Source organism: Myotis davidii, unplaced genomic scaffold (assembly GCF_000327345.1).
Source record: "Myotis davidii unplaced genomic scaffold, ASM32734v1 scaffold1350, whole genome shotgun sequence".
Taxonomy (NCBI): domain Eukaryota; kingdom Metazoa; phylum Chordata; class Mammalia; order Chiroptera; family Vespertilionidae; genus Myotis; species Myotis davidii.
The window spans coordinates 350,818-363,026 of record NW_006283656.1 but is presented as its reverse complement, the minus strand read 5'-3'; the positions used below and the strand labels follow the sequence as shown (position 1 = coordinate 363,026).

The 12,209-nt window shown below is 38.7% G+C and overlaps 1 protein-coding gene across 1 annotated transcript in view; it reads left to right on the top strand.

Annotated features, from left to right (window-relative positions):
• The window catches only part of ZCWPW2 (zinc finger, CW type with PWWP domain 2), a 68,806-nt gene extending 61,275 nt beyond the window's left edge, over window positions 1-7,531 (top strand). Inside the window, exons 9-10 of the mRNA XM_015565961.1 lie at window positions 3,871-3,995; window positions 6,944-7,531. Of these exons, the coding sequence (XP_015421447.1) occupies window positions 3,871-3,995; window positions 6,944-7,105 (287 nt within the window). The 3' untranslated portion in view covers window positions 7,106-7,531. The remainder of the gene's footprint in view (window positions 1-3,870; window positions 3,996-6,943) is intronic.
• Window positions 7,532-12,209: the final 4,678 nt, after the last annotated feature.

The window sequence follows — 12,209 nt, the reverse complement described above, 5'->3', positions numbered from 1 at the left end:
TAAAGCTGGTTTCTGGGGTTTTGTTTAGCTTCTATATTTTAACATAGTTGCTCAGAGTTGCAGCTCAGAGGCCTGCAGCAGCAGGCGGGGAAGTTGGAGTCCTCTGTCACTGAAGCAAGCAAGCTTCATGTTCAGTTTAAGCTGCCCGGCTGCCGGCCGCCATCTTGGCTGGCAGTTAATTTGCATATCTTGCTGATTAGCCCATGGGAAGGGTAGCAGTCGTACGCCAATTACCATGTTTCTCTTTTATTAGATAAGGATTACACTTTGATTGGTTGAACAGCCAACCAGATGACTTAGCATATTAGGCTTTTATTAATAGGATTATATTTTTTAGTGCCAGCTTTGGGGTGACCCAACCAGTAGCCTCTTTATATAGGATGGAAACAGTTTCTTTTAACATTTAATGGAGAAGTAGAGTTGAAAGAAAACTCCATAAATATACATTTGAAAGCTTTTAAAATAATAACATATATTGAGACAAACAGCATTTCTCATTGAGAATGGAAAAACAACTTGATTTATTTTACAAAACTTCATTTTTAAAAGCCAGATGTGGACTTCAGCATGAGATTTCTTTTTCACTTTCTCTGAGTGATGGAGCAGCTGTAATGCTATCACTTTACTCTGAACAACAAATTCAAAGAAGGCAGGGAAACTACAGGATAATCAGTATTGATAGAAAATGATTGGTCATGCAATCAGCAAAGGCATTCATTCTGTCTCTATCTTTGGAAACTATCATTGACCAATTTTGATAACCTAGTTTTTAGATTACAGTAACTGCTCTTTCTTGAGAATTATTTTTGAACTCTATCAGTTCACAAAATAGGAATACCTATTTAGAAAAGCAAAGCTCCTGTGGCTCTGGAAACAGGATTTGACATCCGTCAAGTTAGTATTATGAACCCTGGTTGATTTATGAAGTCATCCATTACTTTACCCTTGTTCAAAAAGCAGTGTACGTATTTTTCCAGATCACTTGAAAACAGAGAGCCTACAATGCCATTCAGCACTGACATTCATTATCATAAATTGATTGTATTTTAGCATAGCTTTAGAAATATAAAGATGTTTTTGTGCCATTTTTCCTTTACAGCATAGCTCAAAATCCATCTTCTCAACCATGCATTAAATGTCAGTGTCAATAGTCTTAGATTCAGAAGGTAAAGCAGGAAAGCACAACACCTGTGAGTAGGACTGGAGAATCAGTGTAAAGTAACCACAAATAGTGGTCTGTTAAGTAACAGGTTACTAAGTGAAAAGTTTGTCATATATAGAGGTCAATTTCATTAACAAAATTGCTTCAGCAAAAATGTACATTCCTCTAGAAAATTCTGGACATAGGGTAGCTTTCATATGTTTAGATAAACTTTCCAGGTGATTCTTATGCCCATCAAAATTTGAATACCATCATTGTAATAGTTCAGACTTCATGTTCTTAGGCTTTAACAGTTACCCTAGAACACAGATCTATGTGGCTGAAACTAACATATCAATTAAAGTTTTTGCTTGTTTTATTTTTGAACATAGGAACTGGTCCTAAAGTGTGGAATGGCTTATCGGAATGCTGTTTTCAAGCTGTTCTGAAAAAACCTAAGATTGGCTGTGAAGACATAGGGCCCGGAAGTCTTATTGGTCTAGACCTGTTCTCTTGAGTCCCTGGCCCTTAGTAGGCACAGAAGAAATATTTGTTGATTTAATATAAAGGAAATTGGGGAAAGCAGTAAATGTTGACAGAAAAATTTCTTTTGTAGATAAAATTATAATGTGCCTTGGCTGGTGTAGCTCAGTTGGTTGAGCGCCATCCCATGCAAAGAAAGCTAGCCTGTTTGATTCCAAGTCAGGGTATATGCCCTGGTTGTGGGCTCAATCCCTGGTAAGGGGGCATGCAGAAGGCAGCTGATCGATGTTTTCCTCTCTCTCTCTCTCTCTCTCTCTCTCTCTCTCTCCTCTCTCTCTCTCTCTCTCTCTCTCCCCCCTGTTACCCTCTCTAAAAAATAAAATAATTAAAAATTGTAGCCGAAACCGGTTTGGCTCAGTGGATGGAGCGTCGGCCTGTGGACTGAAGGGTCCCAGGTTCAATTCCGGTCAAGGGCATGTACCTGGGTTGCGGGCACATCCCCGGTGGGAGATGTGCAGGAGGCGGCTGATCGATGTTTCTCTCCCATCGATGTTTCTGACTCTCTATCTCTCTCTCTTTCTCTCTGTAAAAAATCAATAAAAATATATTTTAAAAAAATTGTAATGTGAAAAATGTAAACTAAAAATTGTTTTTTCAGTACTATAGGAACAACCAGGGAAGGAAAACTTCCTATTTAATAATCTTCCATGATCTTATTTAACACCATTATTTAATAAACAGTGTTTTAGCAGAATTTTAAAATTTCTTTCTTACAAATAATAGGTAAGAGAAAATTATCAACAAAGATGGCAATAAAGTATGGATTCTTTTGAAATCGAGAAAACAATGCATCAAACTTTTCGCATAATTTTTGTTTTTTACCTTACAACATGCTTATTTTACAAGTACATTTGTGTGCACGCGCATGTGTGGCTATAATCTCATATGGATATATATCTCACTTTTCCTAAACAGTATTAGTAAAAAAAATTTAAATGCATTCAACAGTTACAGTAAAAATTAATGCTGTTGCTGGGAACACCTTGCTTCTGTATTCAATGATAATATTTGAGCTCTAAAGTGTGTATCTTGCTGGGTCTATTTTTATGTTCCATAAACTTTCAGCTGTTCTACTAGTGTGATTTGTGGTGGTCTGCCAATGAACAGTGGATAATAGGAGGTGGTATGTCAGATTTTTGTAACCAGAGTGCAAGGGGATGGGCTGTGTGTTGATGGCCTTTCTCTTTGAATCATGTTGCCTTTGGAAGGACTTCTCAGGTGCTCCATCTGTCTCTTGTGCGGGACAGCAGGCTCCACATGGCCTCCTTTCCTTGATCATCACCTCAACAAGACTCTATAGCAAATGAAAATGCTTTTTTTTTACTTAAATCAGAAATTCAGTTGCATATTGTTAATCAGTAGTTGAGTCTATAGAGTTATAATAGGTGTTTATTTCTTTGGGGGGTATTGTATTATCTCAGCAAGTTCAGTGAATTATCAGATTTTTTTTTTTTTGCCAACTTAATATATTCCTGTCACAGTAGCATACACACAAAAAACTTTTAAGTGTGTTTTTAAAAAATATCAGATTAGGCAATTAAGATGTGTTGATATTGGATTAGGAATAGACTAGCCTGTGTCTAGCCTAGCCACTTAATCATATGGCTCCCTTTTAAAGAGTGATTTTAATAGTTTATTGCAGAGATTGGTAAACTGTGGCCCTCAGTCCTACCGTTGGCTGCCTGTTTTCATAAATGAAATTTTATTGGAACATAGCCCCTCTCATTTGTTAGTGTACATGTCTATGGTTTGCACTACTGCAGCAGAATTGAGTAGTTGTGACAGAGACCATCTGGCCCACAAAGCCTGAAATATACTCTCTGGCCTTTCACAGGAAAAGTTTGCTGACCCCTGGTCTATTAATAACATAATTTAGTTTAGTGTCCTTGGCTCCTGATTTCAAAAAAAAAAAAAAGCACACAACATTTTAGTGAGCTTTTGTTGTTTTGGGGTACTTAACACATAGCAAAAATGTCATCTACATTTTTCAAGGAATAATTGTAAAATATTCACCTTGAAATCTATAATAATTTTGTATCAAGTAGAGGGCATATGTGAAATTTATACAAAATATTATTTCTTTTTTTGTAACATTTAGAAGATTTCCTCTTTTGTGGTGGCTAAGATTAGGAATTAGATTGAATTAAGATGTAGCATTTTTTACTATATTAATTATGTTTCTTTAGTTGTCTCTGAGACAGAAGTTTTACTAAAAGAACTGGAGCAAATGCTACAGCAAGCTCTAGAACCCACAGCAATACCGGATGATCCTGAAGAGGAACGTGGGGAGGAAATAAATACAGGAGAAAAGGTAATATTAATAGTTATAAGAAACCACTTCAAATTCTTTACATGGCAGAGATTGTTCCTGGGTGGACATTCTAAGTATATGGAAAACCTTTCTCACTTCTCAAATTTGAGCCCTTGATTATCATGAGCTGAATGGTAAACTAGTAGCCTGTTGAGAAATAAGAATAGACCTATCAGTCTTTGAAAAAATACCTGAGTTTCAGCAGAGGTGCTCTTTTTGTTTCAGATCTTTGAGGTTGAAACAGAAGAGAGATAGATGGAAGGGGCTTGATGTAGTGAATGGAATGCTACTAAAGAGGCCTCCTCCGCACTGCCAGTCTCCACAGTCAGGAGGGGCGCTGGGGTTAGAGCAACTGGGGAAATCTGCCCTCTCTATTTCATGCAGAGGGATAGCTTCCATAGGGACAGGCTCCATTATTAAAATACGAGGGTGGAATCTGTTATTGAAATACATTTCACCATTCATGTCTAGACTTGTCCTTTTTTTCCTTTTGGCCAACATGTTGGGCTGAGGAAGGCCATGTGTCCTTAACTTTATTTAATACTTATATATGACAACAGAAATTTAAATTGGTTGATAAACTGCTCAGCACATGAGCTCCATGTATCTTTTCCTGCTTTGTCTTACTTAACTCCCAGATCATTAATGTGGTAGGTGTGAAAATAAGTCATAAGGCAGCCCTTTCTTCAGGTAGCATAGCTGTTCCCTGAGTGGTTAGGAAGGAGAATGGCAGCGAGGAGTTAGGTATCCTTATGGCGTTATTCATTCTCTCATTCAATCATTTAGATAGGTAGTGGGTCTGGAGTCCAGAGCACAGTGGTTAGGAGCACTGACTCTAGAATATAATGCCTGTGTCCCAGCCCTGGTCTTGCCATTGACGACTCGTGTAATTTGGCAAAGTTGCTCATCACTTGCCTCAGAGGATTGTTTGGAGGGTTAAATAAGACAAACTGGGAAAAGTGCTCCACGTAGTGCCTTCTAAGGTTAGTTGTTACTACAGGTGAGAAATGGCAATGGCAGTCACTAGAGAGAATGAGTGAAAAGATATCTTTACTTTATCTCTTTCCCCACATTCTCACTTTAACTACTCATCCCCCCAAAATGAAAATATTGTATATACACTTTGGAAGAGCCCGATGCACGAAAATCTGTGCAAGAGTAGGCCTTCCTTCCCCGGCTGCCGGCACCGGCCTCCCTCCAGCACCCAGGACCCAGGCTGGCTTCCCTTGGGCCGCCCGCAGGCACCCCGGACCCGAGCTGGCTTCCCTCTAGCCTGGCTTCGTCAGGAAGGACGTCCGGTCTAATTAGCATGTTACCCTTTTATTATAGATTACTGTACATTTTTCTTTTCTAGCAAATGTGTGTTTTGTTTGAGCACCATATGGTTCTGTACAATGTGTTTTCAGTCTTTGCAGTTTGTCTTTTCAAAAAACAGCCAGGTTGATTTTTATAGAGATGTCCTGGAGCTTTTACAGTCACAGAATTGGCTTCTGTTTTGCCATTATAACTAGTAACTTGATAAAACAGAAAATTACTTCTGATTTTTATTTCTTCAGGTAAAATACATAGTTTTAATACATCACCAGGCAAGAGCTTGCTTTTTGTTTTAGATTCTGGTAATATTATATGCTTTCAAAAGGCATTTAGGAATTGTAAAGATTAACCATTTTAACTCGCTGGCAGGCAGGGGAAGGCCTCCCGCCGACTGGTTTATAAGCCACTCTCCACACTGAGCTTTGTACGTCTGGCGTTCACACCAGGCTCGGGATATTTAGGGCCTTGTTCACTTTTAAGCAAGGAGAATAGCAATGAAACCAGTGATCAAAGCTGGAGTGATTTCCACTTTAAACGCAAAGAAGTGATCACCTCAGGGGTTTCTTTTCTTCCTTCCTCCCTCCCTCCCTCCCTTCCTCCCTTCCTTTCCCACATAAAATGGGAGCTGCATTTTGTTTTTTGGAAAAAGTGGCCTCTTATAAGCTAATCCACCAAAAAGAACCACCTGATAATTTTAAAGTTCCGAGCATGTTCATACTCTGAGCAAATATTGTCTGAGCTACTTTCAAAGTTGTAAATTTGATGTTTTCATCATTCACTTCACATGAGTTTTCAAGTTGATTTCTCGCAAGCATCTATACTAATGGATGAGAGTAGCAACATGAAAACAGCATACATATGGAAAATCAGAATTTATTTCTATTTGTCATTGAAATACTTAGATTATTTTCCTCAGTGGAGTCACCTTCCTGATTATTTTCTTCTTTAGCTAATATTAACACGGGTCGACATGTCCTGACTTGGCAAGCAATGGGAGGGATTCATTTCAGATTTTTATAAAATCCATTTGAGTAATTTACAAATTAGATAATCTATTTACAAAGAAAACCATTTACTTAATAATTATGTATATTATAGTATACTTTTGATATATGAAAATACTTATTTACATTTTTTCCTTGAATTTCCTGGGAAGTTAACTCGAATGAACCTTGAAGTTATAAAACTCCCATGTGTGGGTATGTTTGCATTGTTTTTACCAGTGTCCTGTCTAAACAAGCTTAAGAAAACTATCACTGTTTGTGAGGAACGCAGATGCTTGTGAGAAGATGACCACAGAAAATGTGACTAAAATAGCTTTAAGTTGTATTCCCTATAATAATAGTTTTAAAAGTAAACAAATATAGAAAACTCATGGAATTAAAATGATCCAGTTTTTTCAAAATATAAAATTAAAACTAAAAATGTAGCGTTGGGGAACAGACAAGGCCTAAGTTTTATAGTAACATTTACTATACATAGGGATCATTTTTTGACCACCACCATAACAGGAAACTTTGTGTAACTGCTGTGGTTCAAGACTTACCAATTACTTTATGTTTTGTTCAAATAACTGAACCTAGTCTTCAGATACAGTTGAGTAGTACTGATGAATTGTGTGGTTATTTTTACAGTTGCCTCAGTGGGGCCCTGACGCTTCTGCAAGCAGTCCATTTGAAAACCACTGTGAAGATGACTATGTTATAATTGACGGGATAAAATTAAAAGCTGGGGAATGTATTGAAAATATAACTAACAAGTTTAATGAAATCGATGCTTTGATATCTGAATTATAGGGCATTATAAATATTTTCAAAAGGTAATTATAAAAACAAAGTCAAAAACTTAAAATGTTTAGTGAAATAGGTATGTATTATATCAAAGTTGATATTTGTAATAACTTCCTACTTTATATTTTGAGTATACACATTGTTTTGAGGTCCAATCAAATGATATTTAAGTTAGTGTTACAATTTAAGAATTTAAGAAACCCTAATGTTTGTAGTTTCTTTTTCTTGTTTGCCCTAAGTTTAAAATGGGTTGTGAAACTTACTGCACAAATACATGCTTTACAATGGTTATTTAAGCCCTTTATTCAAATATGGATGTTAAGGTGGCTGACAAATCTATTATGTTTCTTACAGATAATTCAAATCTAGTATGTTTAGAGAATGTGTATTTGTAGTAGAATTAAGCTATTACAAAATAAAAGAAAATGTAAAAATGGCTATATATTAGAGTTGGAACTTTTTTTAAAAAGCAAAAATGTTAAATTGCCTTATATTGGAAATAATTATTTCAACCACAGTGCTCAAATTTGGCTAATACTCTGTTGGGGATCTTTGGAAGATCAGAATTCAGGACCCTTTTCTACTGTATCAGTAAATCTGGGAGTTTTGTACGCATCACAGTGTGTGTCTGGCCACATCCACCTCTAGTTCCAGCCTCAGCTCCCCTTCTCTATGCCTGCCTATCTTCCTGAGGATAAGGGTAGGGCAAAGGACATTCCAAAGAAAAGCAAGAGAGCATCTGGGACCCGCTGTTGGTTGAATTAGCTGGAGTGACATGTGATAGCAAGAAAGTAAGCTACAACAGATGAGTGCTGTGTAGACAGGTGGAGGAGCTTATAACTGTAGGGACCAAGGGAAGAGTTTAAACAGTGGAATCCCTTTTCTACTTCAAAAAGATCTCATGAGCGGCAGGGTGGAGAACAAAGTGAGAGAGAGTAACCTTGGAGTCAGCAGACCAGTTAGAAGACTACTTTGGGTATTCAGTTGTGAGATTCTGAGAACCTACTGCACAAATACATGCTTTACAATGGTTATTTAAACCCTTTATTCAAATGTGAAGTATGGTGGTGCTATGATGGAGAGAATTGGATAGATTCAGGCTAAATTAGTACCAATGAATTATTAGGATTTAGGGACTGAATATAAGGATGAGACAGGGGGAGTCAAGGATGATTCCAGGTTTTTACTATTCACAATACATGCAGATTAGAAATGTTGGACAAATACCAAGTTTGGGCCAAACTGTGTGACTTCAGCAGAGATTCAAAGCTACTTGTGCTTTGACAAATCCTGCATCCCGATAACACTCTGAGAACGGAGTGACTAGAATAATCTCTCAACATGTCATATTTAAATTCTATGTGGTATAAAACAGTGAAGATTAAGGCTTCCTTTCTTTCTTCCAGCTGAATTTACTCCACAGCATTTTAGAAAAACTTTTCCTTCTTTTCTTGGCAGTATGATTTTATATTCACAGCCTATAAGATGTCTCAAAGCAATTAGTCCCATTTTTTGTTACTGCTTAGAATCAACTATAAAAATGACTACAATTGTATCTGAAGGACTTTATCAGCAATTCAAGTGTTTGATATAAACCCCCCATCTAGAAGATCAATTAGGTCCCTTGCAACTAATTCCTGTTGGTGGAACAGTCAATGGTCAGCAGAGTCCGATTTCACAGATCAGATACTGAAATATTCAGATTGAATTTATTTTTGCCATGTTCTGAGTGTTAGGAGTCTGGAATTTCCACTGAAGACATTGTGTACTTGAGCAGCTCAAAATAGTTCTAAAAGCAATTATTTGGGTTGGTTCTGTCTTCAGTGAAAACCGCAGACTCCTTCTAAGAAGAGGCTGGAGGAACCTCTATCCATGTGAGAATAAAGGCTTTCAAATTTCCAGATAGAATGTCCCCAGGAAAAGGGATGAAGGGAGAGTCAGGGCTGAGAATCCTGCCCGGATGGCACACCCCTCCCTGCTGGTAAATGTCCGGTGTCCCAAGGCAGGCTGTTTACTGAGTCGGCATAGCAGTGGGACTCTGCAAATGGAATGCCTGCCTTCAGATCCTGGTGCTGCCATCTACTGGCTGGGAGACTTGAGGCAAGTAACTCAACTTCTCTTGTTTTTCCATCCAGAAAGCAGAGAACATGTGGAAAACTATGCAAGTTACGACCATGATTATTGTTGGCTCGGAGCATTTCTTTTCTGACCACCCCTGCCATGCCACTTCTATGCCCATTGAACTAACATGCTCCTTTGGACAGAACCTGAAGTAACACACCTGCTTTTGGGGGACTGACACCAAGGACTGTGTGTGATTAGCTGATGTGTAGGTCAGGCCTGGTAGTAGGCAATACCTTACAATTTATAGCTAGAACCTCTTGCTAGGTCCAAGGAGAACATCATAGGAAATTGCATCTGCCCACCAAGGGAGGTTAAATTCTAAGTATACTTATTATATCAAGTTTGGTATGTGAGGTATAAGGCAATATGTCAGGGCCTTATGCCCAGGCATTTGGGTTTGAGGAGTAGCTGACTGATACCCTTTGGAATGAGTTGGGTCAAGCCTGTCTGCCTACATTCTCCATGAACTTAGGGAAGGTCTGGGTCCATTAGAAGGTCTGTGTCCTGAGATCTGTAGATCCTAGAGAGTTGAGCATCAGATCCAGCCCTATATTCCAGGAAGTCTTGGTCCATTTGCCCATCCTGGAAATTGAATTTATGCAGGGATTTCCATTGGTAGGAGGCTTAGCTCTATCTTTATTGGAGGCTGCCTGTGCACTTTTGATAGGTTAGTCCAGGGGTGGGCAAACTTTTTGACTCGAGGGCCACAATGGGTTCTTAAACTGGACCGGAGGGCTGGAACAAAAGCATGGATGGAGTGTTTGTGTGAACTAATATAAATTCAAAGTAAACATCATTACATAAAAGGGTATGGTCTTTTTTTTCAATAGTTTTATTCATTTCAAACGGGCCGGATCCGGCCCGCGGGCCGTAGCTTGCCCATGGCTGGGTTAGTCTCTTGTTGCCACCAGTGAGGTGAAGAAGGAAATGCACTATGTACTTGTAAAAGTCTGTAGCATAACACAATTAAAGACTTCTAAGTACTTCTTTAGGGGTGAACCCACTCTTGATGCCTTCAACCCCATGGAAGTGATACTTTGGTCAAGTTGCTTTAGCCTCTCCGTGTCTCACTTTCCTTATCTGAAAAATTAGGATGATGGTGATGATCATGGTAATAATCGTCTTAATAATACTAATGTCCTAGAGTTGTTGAGCAGAATAAAATGAGTTCCGATATGCAAAACACCTAGCAAAATGCCCAGCACATTATGTAACTGTCATTACTATTTTTACAGTCTAGTAAGAGAGAGACCTCTGAAGCAATGCCAGAATTGGGAGGGAGAACAGTGGGCTTGTTGGAAAGGGTGAAAGCCACAGGCTGAATAAAGCACGAAGGTGAGAAAAGCAGGAACACAAACACCCAGCCCCTAATCCCAGTACCAGAATGCAGGGGGTGGAGAGGGCAGGGGATGGGGATTAAGGCTGCGCCAAGCAGGTTGGGCTCTGCTCAAAGAAATCCTCCTATATCATCCTAAAGGGACAGCACCTCATTCAGTAGGGAATCCAAGTCATGCAGTAATGAGAACAGTGATCACCAGAATCTGCTGGTTTAAACACCCAAGGGTTCTGGGTGCTGCAATTGGCTTGGAATCAAGACTATTCTGCAATATGCATGATTGGAGAAGGAGGGTGGGGGCAGCAGGCAGACATTACTATCCCAACCTGTGCCCCATTGTCTGAGAAAACCGTGCCCTAATGTTAGCTCAGATTGTCAGCTTCCACAGCGAGCGCCTTAGGGTTGCCAGCAGGCAGCCAGCGACTGGAAGGTTAGGTGTCTCCGCGAAGTCTTATTAAACTCTTGGCTGCCTGGAAATAATGCACCATAGCCACAGAGTTTTAAATGGCAAAGGATCTCTGGCTGTCAGAGAGGTTATAGGTAGATACTTTCATTTGTCCTCCATGAAAGCTTAATATCATTTTCTTCTGTTCGAGTCAACTCACAGACCTCATTACTTCAAGTTCGCCGGGCAGCCAGAGCAGCCTTTTTGATTTTACTGTGCTCTCAGAATCTTGTTGGGGAAGAGCTAATGCATTTTTAACCAGCTCCAGCAATTTAAAGCTCTTTGGTGCTATAGCATATTAATTCAGTTATTGGTAACTCTCTTAGGTATCTGTGTCAGGAGGGATTTCCACTCCTGCAGTGTGAGTTCCAGGAAGTAGGGGCCACATGCCCTTCCCTTTGTGCCCCACCCAGACCATAGCATAGAGCCTTGCATGGTTAGAGCATTTGTATTGATTTTAAATTTTATGCCAACCTACCCTTTTAGAAATGTTTTCCAAAAAGTTCTATATGCAAACACTGCTTGTTTGAACATAAGGTGGTGGTTGTAGTAAATATATACTTTTGAAAGCACATACGGTATGTAATATCAATCACATTGCTTTTCTCTCTTAACTATATATTGTAAACACATTTTATGCCATGAAATATTGTTCTACAACCTGATTTTTAAGAAATTATTAGTTTTTTATTATATTTACATTTATACAATGAAATAGCCTCTTGATTGTTTTCATAATTATAAACCACTTCGCCATGAACATCTTCCTCCTTCCATCTTTGTGTACATTCCTAGAAATTAATAAATAAGAGCCTTACACGGTGGTAAGGCTTTCTATGCCTAACCTTTATTATCTTCCACTAGAGCTGTATGAGAGTATCTATTTCTCTATTGTGGTTTGGTTTCTACTTGAATTTCATGTTACTTATTACAGTGCATTGGGTTAATCTCTGTCTTAAAGAACATTGACTAAATGACTGTAAGATGGTAGGTTTTTTGTTAATTCCTTAGAGGGGATGAAAATTAGCATTAACATAGGCCATAGACTTGGCCCCAAAAGTGACTGAGATAAGAATAATATATCAGGTAATGGCAGGGAGAAGAGAAATGTTAAAAACAAAGCAAAACAATGGTTACTTGATTTAGAATAGATGTCCTTTTGATCAGTCTTTGTTGTGACGAATACTAGTGGAAAGTCATTGGGC